We start from the raw sequence: 14891 nt of genomic DNA on the forward strand, positions 1-14891 counted from the left end.
GAAGATCATCTAGCGCTACCTGCCAGTGCAGATATAGTGTCCTGTGGGTGAATACCCTTCAAAAGTACTGATAAGAATAACCATCAAAAGGGTTGAACTTTGTAAGTAAGTGCAGATTTTAGTCTTATTAGGTATAGCCATAAATCAACGTGATAAGCAATCTGCCTCCCCGTTTCTTAACTGTTCTTCACAAATTAACCCTTGTAGCAATCAGGGGCTATTGAACTATCTAATATTTCTGTGATTTATTCAGAGATAATATCCCTGTTTCTGATTTCCTGGTCCCATTCTGGCAGGAGACCAAAAAAGCTGCTGAGAATGGAAACAACACCTTCTTCAGGAGAAGAGGCTCGTGATCCACAATTTAAGGTATAATTCACTTGAAGAAAATGTTTCCTCAGGGAAGTTTTATTCCTGGAAACATCTTGGGAAATGCAAGCAAATTTCTGTTCTCATCTAATTTTCTGGATGAAATATCATCTTTAATTAAAAAATACAGCTTGATTTCTGTAATCAACAGACCATCAGCCATCAATTTCCAACAAAATGTGATGACTTGGTTTTCCTTGGGAGCTCTCCAAAATGTGATGACTTGGTTTTCCTTGGGAGCTCTCTCTTAGAATAGGGGTACAGTGAGGAGTCCTCATTTGGTCCCACTCATGCCTATAACATCATGTGCTCCTGGTGCTTTGCACTGGAAATCTCACACAGGTCCTTGCCTGTGGATACTTCCCATGGATGATTTTATCATTTTATAGGCTCTTCCCACCCCTAAATATCTAAAATACAGACAAATGACTCTTCAGTCAAACCATCAGACACAGCACTGGAAGGGGGCAACATTAGGGTAGGTGGTTTGGGAACAGAGGTTACGAGCTCCAGCACTGCTCTCCTGCTGCCATTGCACCCCTCACTTGTCCCCCTGTCCAAGGGGCTGCAGAGTGCAGAGACAGTGTTTTGTTGTTGAGACGAACTTCAGACCTGCGGTAAAAACATTTCAATATTTTAATGCTATAAGTAGATCTTTAGAGAAAAAAATGCAAATAAGGCATGTGATAACACTATTTAGGGAGTAGTGCTTGCAATTATAACCCCCCAGAAACAAGTGTATCATTCTGAAAAGAGAAAACTTCAGTGGTTTGTGTCTTGTAGCTATGTAACTGCTTGTTGTAATTTTACTCTTTCCTACTTACACTATAACATCAGCTGAAGCTCCGGTGGGTAACTATGGTCCCACTGTGCAATGTCCTGTATAAACACGAAGTCTAACCAGTTTGTATCTTAGAGAATATCACATACCTTGCCTGTCATAAAACAGTTGTTTTTTTTCTGGACTTAAAGTCATTTAGAAGCTTAAGGGTGTTTAAGGGAGGAGGTAACACAACCTAGTCCCATCACCACGCTGTTAGCAGAGACAGAGATGAGTTTTGAATCCTGGCACAGGGATTCACACTTATGTTTGCCCTTTTCCTCTCTCTGACTCAATTAAAACCTTTACAAGAAAGTTCTGTTTATCCTTTAACACCACCATCCCACACTGCGTGTCTCTTTCTTTGGTCATGATTAAGGTGATACCCTTGGGAAAATCAACATAGATTTCAGCCTACTTGAGATAAACATGAATTCAAGATTCAGACACCTTGGATGAATTTTCCAGCTCCTGGACTCCAGTGGTAAAAGAAGATGTAGTCTCCTCTGATCATGCTCTGTGCAAGGTGCCAGACTGCTTCATGCGACCAGAGAGCCTCCCCCAGCACGACCCTCAGAGGGGACAGAGGCAAAAGGAGAACGCAGTTCACGGCGCTGCTCAAGCATGGGACGGTCACTAAACCACGGCGTTGTTCTCTGCAGAAAAGTGTGTACATTATTTGTGCCACCAAACACAGCTCTTCTGAACTGAAATTCAAATATCGAAGACTGACACTAGGTAAGGGAATGCCTGGCACATTTACATTCCTGCCTGAGCACCTGCGCCACTGAATAGGAGCAGCCCCGCGATCTCTCCCCCCACCAGGTCTATAAAGCTCCTGTTTCCATACGTGACGCTCATACCGAAAGGCAGGGCACCAGCAGCTGCTGTCCTGCACTCAGCATTGGCCTTACAACCTACTTTTCCCCAGACAACACTACTCCCTGACTTGGAGGATGGAAGCTTGCCAACCTCCAGATAAATTCAATGGCAATTCCTATGATACCATAGTTCTGGCAGTCACCACGGTTCTGATTTTTGCTGGAATGTTGATAAATGCTTTCATTGTGGCTGTGCATTGCATTGCTTGGATGAAAAAGAAAAGCTTAACCTCCAGTGAGAAGATCTTGATGTTTTTGGGATGCTCCAGATTTTGCCTGTTGTGCATCACATGGGTATATAGCTTTCTTTCAACAATTTATCCTGGCTTATTTTATGTGAACACCACACCCCAAATATTTTCAGCCCTCCTCGGCTTTTTTATTTCTTCCAACTTGTGGATTTCTGCCTGTCTGTGTGTTTTTTATTGTGTGAAAATTGCAAATTTCAGGCATATCTTCTTCAACTACCTGAAAGTAAATATTGACAGGATTGTGCCATGGCTGCTGCTGGGTTCAGTGTTTTTATCCCTATTCATCTGCATCCCTGTCTATAAAATTCCTCACGAAGTGCAGTGCAACTATCTCAATGCCACCCTCCTAGGAAGTTCCTGGATGATGAATATCAAAATAGACAGACATGTTCTCCCTGCTTTTTTTGTCAGTGGCGTTGGATTTTCCTTGGCATTCGTGACATTAATTCTTCCAGCCCTTCTCCTCCTCTTTTCTCTCTGGAGACACAAACGGAAGATGCAAACCAGCCCAGTGAGGAATCTCAGCATGGATGCCCATGTCAAAGCCATGAAAGCTATTATGTCCTTCTTCTTCACATACAGCATTTACTTCACGTGTTTGATCTTCTGGGTGATTTATGACACTCAGAATAAAAATCCTCTGATGGTCCTTTGTTTCGTACTTCAGCATGCTTTTCCAGTTGTCCACTCCCTTATTCTGATTTTCAGCAATCCCCAACTGGAAAAGATATTACTAAAGACTCTGCACTCTGTGAAGTGCAAGGTTTGCATAAGGTAGGAACTGTAATAAAAGTTACATTGTCCTTCAGCTGTAGGACATTAAAAATGTTGATTTTTTTTTTTTTTAATTAAAATAAGTCATTTAATTTCTAAGGAAACTCTCTTGCTATTGTGAAGTGATACAGATGTTCTTTCTTTTCTAAGTTAAGAAAAGTTTGTTAAAATTCTTTGAATCAAATTGTTACAAGTTAAATGGATTATTATTATTATTATTTTACTTAAATTTAAAATTTGATTTAAATTTTAAGTATTTTTTGAGTTAAATTATTGCCAACAACAAAGTAATTTAGATTTGGCCTATGGGCTGGCTGTAAAACAGGAATAAAGACACTGCAATCCCCTCCTTAAAATGCTTTTAAAAATGCTTCAATATTTGCTGATGAAAACTACTTATATAACTAAATGGCATGTTTGTATATCTATTTTATTTTACAATTATTTCTCCTATGGCTGTACAGTTTAAAATATTGTGAGTTGTATAATTATCATGCATTTGTTTATAACTGATGTGTGAATGTGTTGAGCATATTATTTACCACAGGTAGTTAGTGAGTTAGAAATGTAAAAATGCAGAGAGGTGAGGTGATGAACCCTAGAGCTAGATGCTCTAGCTTTATGGATCCTTTCTCTCTTTCATATTTCATGCAAAGCAATGTAATCTCCCTGGTCTGTGTAGCTGCTCTCCAGGGTTCTAACTCTGGGTTCTACTCCTGGGTTCTAACTCTGTAAAACTCTTTGGAAGGTTGTTTTGGGGTAAAATGTAGCATGGAATAAAGTGCAGCTTCATCTGCCATGGGCAGATTGTCTGGCTATGAAATAATTCCGCCATGAATAGAGGAGAACCTGAACTGTTCGTTTCTTCAATCAGTTCAGGCCCGGAGGGACGTCTTGGCTCAGGCCCAGTTCCACGTCTCTGCATCTTTTCTTTGAAGAATAACTCATCCAGGAGGTCAGTTGCCAGGTGTGGAACCGGCAGCTCAGTCCTCCTGAAGGCATCGTTCAGATACATCCAAAATGCTCTCCATGGAGTCATCTCAGGTGTAGCATCAGCCTTGCTAGACATGTATTAACTCTCTGAGAAGCAATAGGGATTTCTCTATGCTGCCTTTACTCAGCAACCCCTAATGTTGCAGAAGGCAACTCCTACTAGCAGAAAGCCTTTCCAACCTTCTTTTCCCCAGATAAAGGAGATAGAGTTGTCTTGTAGGATAACAGTGTGAAGGCATCACTAATTTCTATGTGCCCTCTCACAGAAATTGACCCAGAGGAACATTTTCTGCTCAGGGAATGCAAGTGGCCCCATGATGCTAGTTTGAAAAGTTCAAGTGAAGGAGAAAAGCTTAGTTTGTAAGCTTTCCGCTTTAAGGGTTGCCTTTTCCATGGGCAAAAGGACTCTCCCTTCCCTCTTCCTCGCCACTTCCACAAAAATGAAAGGGGAAGAGGTTAGTAAGAAAGCGAAACAAAGTGTTTTCTAACCACTAGCTTTCACTCTCTTCTGACCTTTCCTGCTTTAGCAAAGCAAAAGATTACATTCGTGTTGACCTGTTAGACGGGAAGAAAGGGAATGAGTCACCTCATCAAAGTTAGACACTGACAGCATAGATATTGCTTCTCAGACTAGCTGTTTGCCTTTAGCTGCAACTGCACTTTTCAGGGTAGATTGACGTCAAACTCCACTACCTCCCTCTTACAGTAGGAGATGCCTTCAACACCACCCACATTTCCCAGAAGAGGCAGATCTTCAACATTTCATCTGGACACACCTCCCCAGTTGAGGGGCATTTATAGGACAGGCACTATCACACCTCCCTTCTTTGCCTGTGATTGCTCATGCAGTCCATCCTTTAACATGACAGTCCCAGGTGCTTCTGCAAAAAAGACCATGCTCTCTCCCCATGTCCTGGGTAACATCATCCCTCCAGGGCTCCAATAACACAAGACTCAGGAAGCAAAAATAACATCCTGCATACACAGAAAAATGCAGCCCCTGCAAACCAGGCTGAGCAGCAAGGCACTTTTTTCCATCTCCATGAAACCCCCATGAACATGATGCCCACCACACCATCGCTCCCCCCCCACACACACACACACCAGCTCCATCCAGCTGGCACTGGAGCAGACGAGCAATAAAACAGCACAACCACAGCACATACAGCAAAGTTATATGCTCTCGGGAGAGTCACAATGGCATGCCTCAACTACGGGATGATCTGCCTGGTGGCCTCAGGGCTAGAAATAGGCCTGTTTAATTTAGTAGTATGGAGACAGGCACTCTGTCCCACATACATCTCCACTTGGACTATCACTAACCCAACAGCCAGGTTGAGTGGTCCAGATAAAAGTAATGGGAGTACAAATGGCAGAAGGCAAAGTAGGAGCTTGGCTTGTTTGCCTCAACATAGGCATCTAGCATCATCTGAGCAGTCTCAGAGTATCCAAGGCATCTGCACAGGGTAAGGAGCTATATAATGCAGGATATTCTGGAGACCTGCAGAGTCAGCCTGGGTACCTGAGAGCATCTCAGATGACATTAGACATCCTTGTGTAGGCAGCTGAATTGCGCCCTGGAAATCTAGAAGTGGGAGGTGAATCAGTCGTTGGTTGTGATTTAAATGTCTAAAGTGTTGTGGCTGGGTATGGAGCGTATGTGTAATCAAGGCAACCCAGAAGCATCGTGTTTGGCTAGTGGAGGGGAAGCAGAGGGGGAGGGAAGAAACTAAACACGTAAAAGATGGCAGGAGACTGTCAGAAGTCAATATGAATGGTTGCCAAATGCTGGCATGGTCTGGAAAGCTGGTTTGCATCAAATAAGCCATAGTCAAAGTATTTCTAATTATTAGAAATTGAAATATTTTATTTAATTAGAAATCAAAATACTTTTCAATTTCTAGTAATTGGAAAGTGAAACAATTAAAAGGTGTATTAACCTTTAAAAGCTTTGATGAGCAGTGAGATAGCTCAGGCGTTGTTCACAGCATTCCTATGAACTTAAAAAAAGTTAGGGACATTGATAAGGCAGTGCTTTAACTGTCTTTGCAGTCACAGATGTCTGAAAGCAGTAACAAGGAAATACATTTTCCCTTTTTCTGGACCAAAAATCACAGATACAGGCTGTTAGACAGATGTGTCCAATAAAGGATCAACATCAGTCTCCTTTCACACCAGAAGAGGGAACTAGATCCCTCCGCACACAAAAGGAAGAGGCTCCGCTAGGGGCTAAGAGCCCCACAGACCCCTGCTTGACTCAGGACCTGAAGCGAACAAGCAAAGCCTTGGAGATCTCCAGTGAGCAGAACCACAATCCCAGGAGCTTCCTGATCACCCGAGACTGAAAACGCTCCCCTCTCAGGCATTCAGGGCAGCTGCTGCCATTTCTGCAGATTTATACGTGTTCAGCGGATTAGAATATTGGTATATTTAAATACTACCTGCAGTTTTCTCATATTTGCGATCTGAGATACAGACACGGAGACAGAGAGAAGCACTTCTACCTACACCCTATTAATGACAGCACGTACAGTACACCATAACAGGTATCTTCTTGTGGCCATCTGCCTTCTCCATCCCATCCTGTTTCAGCCTGCAAAGGCATCCTGGCTTTGCCAGTGTCTTTAATCCGCAGCGCAAGTTCTCAGTGGCACCAGACAGCGGGACTACACTACTGCTTCCCCCTCTTCTTCCTATGTTTCTTTTGAGCACAGAGTGTGTAGTTCTGAGCGCTCAGCGAGTTTCTCTCAAGCTCTTCTTTCTTGAGCTCCCAGTCTTCATCCTTTTGGTCTAAGCGGACTCCTTTCATGGAGGCCATCTGGCGATAGTTTCTGCTCTCCACCTCCGCTCTGGGGAAGAAAGCAAGCACACGGCTTCAAATACAGAGCGCAGCGTGGTCGCAGAAAGTTTCACGAGCAGGTCTGTCCTCATGAACAGATAAGGTTATGTAGCAGCATGGTCAAAGCATGGCAGTTTCTGCTGCCACCAATATGTGAGAAAGCAATGAGCCTCACCACAAATTCCCCCACCATTTATCACCCCAGGTGACCAGATTCTCATTTAAAGTTGCACTGAGGTGGGAAACTTTTGGTAAAGACCCAAGGTGAGACTCCTGCTCTTACTGTTGGAGGTACAACTTAGCCCTGAAATTTTGCTAAACTTTACATTCAAACCCTGATCTAAACTTGAGAATTTACACTCCTATTTATTTTTAAAGTAATAAGCTGCACTAAGCAATATTATAGACATAAGGCTGTGCAATAAAGGCTCAAATTTTGGATGGGAAAGCATTAAATTATGTTAAAGATACTACTTTACACTGCTCCAAATCTGCATGTACAAACCATTCAGAACTCTCCTCTAGTTTCTTGTGGTTTTCAGCTGTGTTTTTTAAATTGTATCCATGATTTCAAGTGTGTGAAACCTACAGATGTCAGACACTGAACTATCATCCATCCAAACCCAGGGATTTCCAAGTCAGCAGTGTGTTTGCTCTTGGTATCTCTGATTTCTGCTTTTGCGTATGTCCTCATATTTTTGCAATATTCATAAACTTTTGATTGAACAAACACACTCCAAGATTGTTTTAAATGACACTGAACAAGCTGTTACCCTCAAAATAAACACGCTCCACTCTGTTTTTTCCTGTAGCCTTTGGTTATCAGTGAATTATCATTACACTTGTCATATGATACGTTGTCACTGCAAACAATCTGGGCAAATGAGAAACCACTGCCATCAGAAGCAAAATGAATAAACTGCTTTGGGCACTGAAAGAAAATATATTATTAGTCGTAGTTCTAGTTTTCTTAATCACAGCTTTTAAATATTTTTCCTAGTACATGTTGTTAACCACTCAGCTTGCGCAGCGACGTGCTCACATCTGCAACCCATGCTAGTTTCCAGAAGTGCTGGGCGTGCGAGATGCCTGTCTGCACCGGTTCCAGAAGTGAGAAGAGAGAAATTATTCTTTCGTCTGCAAACCCCAGATACCAACAGCCTCGCTGCGGCACCAGCGCTTTGCAGGTGGGATGCAGACAGAGAAGGGCAGCAGGTTTATGCTGCCTCGGCGCTGTGTCCAGCATCCAGGGTAAAGCTATTCTGGTGGAAAAAAACAACAAAAAAAAAATAAAAAAACACAGAACTGATGCAAATTACGGTTTTGCTATCCAGAACCAGGTCTGCTTTGAAGGCTGTTTACAATTCTTTGCATGTCCATGCAAATCTCAGTGAGTGCCGGTGATACTCTGTAGCAGAATATTCCTTGCATTTACACGACTAATAAAAACAGTCCTCAGCCCAGAGCAATCACTCAGTCCACGTCTGCAGCAGAGAATCCAGCAGCCCGGAGTCATGGTGCTGGGAGACCTGGGCTCCAGCTCCCCGAGGACGCAGGGCCTGACGCCCACGGACGCGTCCCGGCAGCGCTCGCGCTCTTCGGGACGTCGCCTGGTGGGTTCAGAGCTCTTCTGCTTGTGGAAACCGCTGAACTCCCACTTCTGGGTGAACCGCTTAAATCATCAGGTTTTGTGCTACCCCTGGCAGCTAAAGGTTTCAGGCCCCTCCAGAGCTTTAGAGAGAAAAGTTAAGCTCTGAATTAAATGTTCAGCATTTAAGCTTTTCCGTTTGAAGCCAGCTCACAAGAGCGGCCAGAAATGGCACGGCTGAGCCTGCAGAAAACTCTGACTCGAGGGCCCCGGTGACCTCGGCAGCTGCGTCGGGAGGCGCCGCCTGAGTTCGTGCACCGAAAGAACCCACTGGCAGTAGGGGAAGAGGGGGGGACTGGGGTTTAAGAATGATTTGGATGCTTATATTCCTGTTTAGATACGCACTCCAGCCCTGCGTTCGGCACAGACTCACAGGCTATTACCTTAAAAACTGTTTTTTTTTCTCTCTTCATGCTTCTTTGCATGACAGGCAAATACCCCCAAACTGGCAGTGATGCTCTGTAACAAAATATTCCTCATATTTACATGGTCAATACAGCCAACGCCTTGAAGAGAGGACAGACCCGCTGAGCGGCACGCAGCGTTAGCGCACGCGCAGAGCTTCGTTCTCTGCCTGCAGCGTGCAGAGGTACCACCGAGCTCCTGCGCAGAGCACTGCGTGAAGACAGAAACGATCCGTGGGACGTTGCACGTATCCGAAGAAGCAGAAGGTTTTTTTAAAAAAAAAAATTAATTCCTCCTAGGAAATGCAGAGCGCTTTGGCGATGTGAGGAAGTAAAACTTGCATTTGGGCTGAGACTTTCCCTGTGGCTCTAAATTATAGTGACTGGGCTTGAAAAAATAAAGATTCCTGATCCCCAGTGATAAACTCTTGGCTGCTCCAGCTGCCCACAGGCTTCGCCGTGGCTGCGCAGGGTTGGTACCGGCTTCCGACGGCTTCTCGCAAGCGGTCCAAGGCCCAGGCTTTGCAAAGGTCTTTCTGGTTTCTTGGGCCGCCCAGCCCTGACTCCTCTGCCTCTCTGGACTTTCTGCAGTGCGAGGTTTGCAGACCTCAGACAGTCCTCCCTGGTCCATCTACAGCGAGATCTCCAGCTGTCAGCCCGGTCCACGAGCCCCTTTTCAAGGTGGCACCACCGGAGCCAAGGAGCTGCCGCGTTGCCGCCACGGGTGATCACGCTCCTTGCTCCCACCAGCCCTGCTCCCCGCTCCAGCAGGGATCCCCCCTCAGTCTTCTCTTCCCCAGGCTGAAGAGACCCAGCTCTTGCAGCCGTTCCTCATAGGGCAGGTGCTCCAGCCCTCTGATCATCTTTGTAGCCCTATGCTGGACTCTCTCCAGAGCTTCATGTCTCTCTTGTCCTGGGGAGCCCAGACCTGGACACAGTACTTGAGATGAGGCCTGCCCAGGGCTGAGGAGAGGGGCAGGATCATCTCCCTTGACCTGCTGGCAACACTCTTCCCAATGCACCCCAGGATGTCATTGGCCTTCTTGGCCACAAGGGCACATTGCTGGCTCATGGTTGACTTGTCCACCAGCACTCCCAGGTCCATCTCTGCAGAGCTGCTGTCCAACAGGTCAGCCTCCAGCCTGTACTGGTGTATAGGGTTATTTCTGCCTAGGTGCAGGACCTTGCACTTAATGTTGAACTTCATGAACATCGTCATTGGTGACATGGAGTCCAGTTGGAGGCCTGTGGCTAGTGACGTCCCCCAGGGCTCAGTACTGGGTCCCATCCTGTTCAACTTCTTCATCAATGGCCTCGATGAGGGGACAGAGTGCCTCCTCAGCAAGTTTGGTGATGATCCCAAGCTAGGAGGAGTGGTTGACACACCTGAGGGCTGTGCTGCCATTCAGAGAGACCTGGACAAGCTGGAGGGTTGGGCGGAGAGGAACCTCCTGAGGTTCAACAAGGGCAAGTGCAGAGTCCTGCACCTGGGGAAAAATAACCCTAGGTACCAGGACAAGCTGGGGGCTGACCTCCTGGAGAGTAGCTCTGCAGAGAAGGACCTGGGAGTGCTGGTGGATGACAGATTGACCATGAGCCAGCAATGTGCCCTTGTGGCCAGGAAGGCCAATGTTCTCCTGGGGTGCATTAGGAAGAGAGTTGCCAGCAGGTGGAAGGAGATGATCCTGCCCCTCTCCTCAGCCCTGGGCAGGCCTCATCTCGAGTACTGTGTCCAGTTCTGGGCTCCCCAGGACAAGAGAGACATGGAGCTACTGGAGAGAGTCCAGTGTAGGGCTACAAGGACGATCAGAGGGCTGGAGCACCTGCCCTACGAGGAATGGCTGTGAGAGCTGGGCCTCTTCAGCCTGGGGAAGAGAAGCCTGAGGGGGGATCTGATCAATGTGTACAAGTACCTGAAGGGAGGGTGTCAAGGGGACAGGGACAAACTCTTTTCAGTTGTCCCGTGTGACAGGACAAGAGGCAATGGGCAGAAATTGAAGCACGGGAAGTTCCGCCTGACCGTGAGGGGGAATTTCTTCCCTGTGGGAGTGACGGAGCACTGGCACAGGTTGCCCAGAGAGGTTGTGGAGTCTCCTTCTGTGGAGATCTTCAAGGCCTGCCTGGATGCAACCCTGTCTACCATGCTCTAGGTGACCCTGCTGAGCAGGGAGTTTGGACTAGATGATCTCCAGAGGTCCCTTCCAACCTTACTGATTCTATGATTCCTACACTTTTTACTCTTTTTGAACTTCCTCTCCACTCAACTCTCCAGCTTGTCCAGGTCTCTCTGAATGGCAGCACAGCCCTCTGGTGTATCAGCCACTCCTCCCAGCTTGGGATCATCACCAAACTTGCTGAGGAGGCACTCTGTCCCCTCATCCAGGTCATTGATGAAGAAGTTGAACAAGACTGGTCCCAGTACTGAGCCCTGGGGGATGCCACTGGCTACAGGCCTCCAGCTGGACTCTGCACCACTGATGATGACCCTCTGAGCTCTGCCTTTCAGCCAGTTCTCCATCCACCTCACTGTCCACTCATCTAACCCACACTTCCTGAGCTTATCTAGGAGAATGTTATGGGAGAGAGTGTGAAAAGCCTTGCTGAAGTCAAGGTAGACAATATCCACTGCTCTCCCCTCATCCATCCGGCCAGTCATTCCATCATAGAAGGCTATCAGATTGGTTAAGCATGATTTCCTCTTGGTGAAACCCTGTTGACTACTCCTGATCACCTTATTTTCCTCCACATGCTTGGAGATGACATCCAGAATGAGCTGTTCCATCACCTTTCCAGGTGAGGCTGACTGGCCTGTAGTTTCCTGGGTCCTCAAGAGGAATGGTCTGCCTGTGGTAAATACATACTCATTTTTTCCAGTCATCTTCATGTCCTTCATGCGTCTGGACATCACTTTCAGGAGTATCTATTTATTCCATCATCTGAGAACTGCAGTGAGGCTGACATGGCTATAACACCATAGATCATTCTTCTTGCCCTCATTGAAGATGGGTCAGATGCTGTGACCTCTTTCCCATCATCAGGAAAACTCCTCCTATTGCCAAGATCAGGGCAATATAAAATAGACCTGACCCCGGTGTGATTTGAACACACAACCTTCTGATCTGGAGTCAGATGCGCTGCCCTTGCGCCACGAGGTCAGAACATGTGTATGAGAATTACCTTAGAAAATCTCCAGCTTGGGTGTCTTTTCCTATGGACAGATATTGATGGTGTCAAGAAAAGAGATGGACGTGCAGCATTTCAGCAGCTAGTAACATGCTTAAAAGTATAGCAAAAGGAAAACTGTGATAGCAGTCACAGATAGGTTTACAGGGTGTGTGGAAATGTTGATTTCTGAAAGGCAATTTTGGTTAGGCACTGGCCTTCTCAGACATTTCCATAGCCACCATGCCTGCTTTTGAACTTTGCCTCTCTTGGGCTGAACTCCTCAATAACGCAGATGTGGCCAGAGGCAGCCTCAAGCCCGGCAGGCAGTAAGGAGCAGAAGTGATTTGGAAAGAGCACTGCAAGTGCCAAGTCTGTAATCTGCACTGATAATTTGTATGTGAGGTTTGCATGCAATGTTCAAGGCAAACTGAAGATGTGGAGCTGAATAAAATGTACGTACAACAAGCACGTCATTTATATGGTGCTCCAACAGTCTTGAAAATATCGCAGCCACAAGGAAGGTTCCAATTAAGGAACACATTGGGATTGTAAAATCATGGAAAGGGAAGGAAAACCCTCTACCTTGGCTATTCTCAGGGTCAGGAAGTTACGGTGGTGACCCACAGGAGGACTGCAGCCTAATCCAGAGAAAGAGGAATGTGATTTCTTGCCTAGAGTCCTGTGCTGGGGCATATTGTAGTGTCTCATAAAAGACTTAGAAGTGCAGCTAATTATAAGAAGAAATGACTTGTTATGATAAGTGAAGTTATATAAGTCAAGTGAGAGGCTTGAGATCTATTTTAAGCCAGCTCTGCAAAAATGGTGAGATTGTGAACCAGATTAGCAAGGAGAAAATACTTCATTTGGAAAACATGGAGAGTAATGGGGAACCCCTCAAAAGCAATTTATTAGTTGCATATATAGGAGTGACAATACTTGTTAAAAATTACTGTCTAATACATAATAAAAATATATAATGATAAAGCTAAACATGAAAAATAGAAAAAAAATGTTTATAGTAATGGATAAACCTTAGACGCAAGAAATATTGTCATAGAAAATAAATAAAGGAAAAACTGATCAGAAAAGACAATGATAACCGTACAGGCTTAGACAATAAGGAGTTTTCCAAAATTTGGAAGCCATAAATTTTAACGACATTGCAAAGCCTGCTAATAGGTGAAATGGCTCACTTTTCAAAAGCTCAGGAAATGGTAGTATTTTTCGGAAGACCTACCAGGGCAAACCATGTGAGATAGTGGAATAAATGACTTTTTTTCCCCACCGGCTGTGCAGCTGCCCATGGCAAAGGCCTGTATTTCGCGTGTCTCCGGCTCGTACTCAAGAGCTTCGCCAGGCTTTAGGTGGAAAGAAGGCACGCGCTGCTCTGCGGCAGTCAATTTAATCCCCACTGCCGCAGCATCTTCAGCTACTTCGGCATTCACAGAACCAGCGGTCGCTACTCACGTTTCTAAGAACTTGAAGCAGTCCTTGTGCCCGTAGATCTCCGCGAGCCTCTTGGGAGTATCGCCGAAGAGATCGGCCGCATCCATGGCGGCGTGCAAGGAATGAAGGGTGCGAAGCACACCCAGCCGTCCGGACTCGGCAGCGAAGTGAGCCGCCGTCCAGCCCGCGTCGTTTCGCAAGCAAGGCCGAGCCCCGTGATCCACAAGCAGCTTAACCAGCTCCGATTGCCCTTGCATTATTGCAGAAAAATACGGAGAAAAGGTGCAACCGGTATTAAGATTTTACACCGTCGGGACACAGAAGGTGGTTGCAAACAAGTTGATCAGGCCTATAAATCCCTCCAGTCATGTAGCAATAAGTTATACCCCCAACTAGGCAATTTTCTCAAATAAAATATTCATCAGAAAATGGTCATTTTTTCAAAGCAGACTGTTTCCTGAACCATTTAACAACAAAAACAGTATTAAAGCCAAAAAGTTTTCTGATACTTTCTGAACAGCACACAGCACATATCAGTTACTCAGGCCTCGACTATTTCATTGCTTCAATTAAATTTTTAGACCAATATGAAATAAATCGTATAGAGGGAGAAGCAGGCACACTATATTTGAATATTGTGAAAATTTATAATTTTCACATGAGGTAGGAAAAAAAGCAAAAAAAAAAAAAAAAAGCAAAAGGAGATCAGTTTGAATATAATGCCAGAAGGTATTTTGCAAGTAAAATTCCTATTAAAATTGATTTTTTTTTCCCCTCTTTTCTTCTCACTAAGGACAAAAGGCTAGATAGGAATTTCAGCTCTCATCTCCATTAATAGCCCTGCAGGGGTAACGGAGCACGGGGTGCCCTTACCTATTGCAGCAGCCCAGTGCAGTGGGGTCTTATCATTCCAGTCGACATCCTTGTGATTTGGATCGCAGCGCCCTTTCTTCAAAATCTCCTCCACTAGGTCGTAATCCCCCAAAGCTACAGCCTCGTGGAGCTCCGTCATGCTGCACGTTTCAGAAAATACCTGATATCAGGCCGACGTCATTTAGTGCACGTTCTCTGATGGATCAGCGCCTCTCGAGAGGCATCACGCAGCGCCTGGATTAAAAATGAGGGGCACACCGCGAGAAAGCAGGATTTACACAAAAAAAAAAAGAAAAATGAAAATGAAAAAAGAACGATAGAGGAAGAAAAAAGCTAAAGTAATTTATCTTAAAACAGGTCGTCATAGACCGTTGGTGTCATTTAGCTTGTAAACACGGCAACCTGGAGCAAAGCGCAGCCCCTTGTAC

At 45.4% G+C, this 14891-nt stretch overlaps 2 protein-coding genes and 1 non-coding gene across 3 annotated transcripts; 1 reads left to right on the plus strand and 2 right to left on the minus strand.

The window, feature by feature from the left end:
* Positions 1 to 2145: 2145 nt before the first annotated feature.
* On the plus strand, positions 2146 to 3099 carry LOC134138015 (taste receptor type 2 member 9-like). Its single transcript, XM_062571200.1, has one exon. It carries the CDS (start codon positions 2146 to 2148, stop codon positions 3097 to 3099), a length of 954 nt encoding a protein of 317 aa, XP_062427184.1.
* Positions 3100 to 6759: 3660 nt separating this feature from the next.
* ANKRD66 (ankyrin repeat domain 66) lies at positions 6760 to 14602 on the minus strand. Its single transcript, XM_062571201.1, has 3 exons — positions 14464 to 14602; positions 13612 to 13840; positions 6760 to 6937 (listed from the first exon to the last, which is right to left on the minus strand). Exons 1-3 carry the CDS (start codon positions 14600 to 14602, stop codon positions 6760 to 6762), a joined length of 546 nt encoding a protein of 181 aa, XP_062427185.1.
* TRNAW-CCA (transfer RNA tryptophan (anticodon CCA)) lies at positions 12063 to 12134 on the minus strand. The gene has a single exon. It is a non-coding gene; the product is annotated as a tRNA-Trp (tRNA).
* Positions 14603 to 14891: the final 289 nt, after the last annotated feature.

This window comes from Rhea pennata, chromosome 3 (assembly GCF_028389875.1).
Source record: "Rhea pennata isolate bPtePen1 chromosome 3, bPtePen1.pri, whole genome shotgun sequence".
NCBI classification, from domain to species: domain Eukaryota; kingdom Metazoa; phylum Chordata; class Aves; order Rheiformes; family Rheidae; genus Rhea; species Rhea pennata.

Excerpts from the sequence above, each read along its gene's own strand:
- LOC134138015 (XM_062571200.1), top strand. The coding sequence starts at position 2,146 with ATGGAAGCTTGCCAACCTCCAGATAAATTCAATGGCAATTCCTATGAT.
- ANKRD66 (XM_062571201.1), bottom strand. The coding sequence starts at position 14,602 with ATGACGGAGCTCCACGAGGCTGTAGCTTTGGGGGATTACGACCTAGTG. Across the intron at positions 13,841-14,463 it reads GCACTGGGCTGCTGCAATAG|GGCAATCGGAGCTGGTTAAG; the intron begins GTAAGGGCACCC and ends CAATAATGCAAG. Across the intron at positions 6,938-13,611 it reads TGCTTCAAGTTCTTAGAAAC|AGCGGAGGTGGAGAGCAGAA; the intron begins GTGAGTAGCGAC and ends TTTCTTCCCCAG.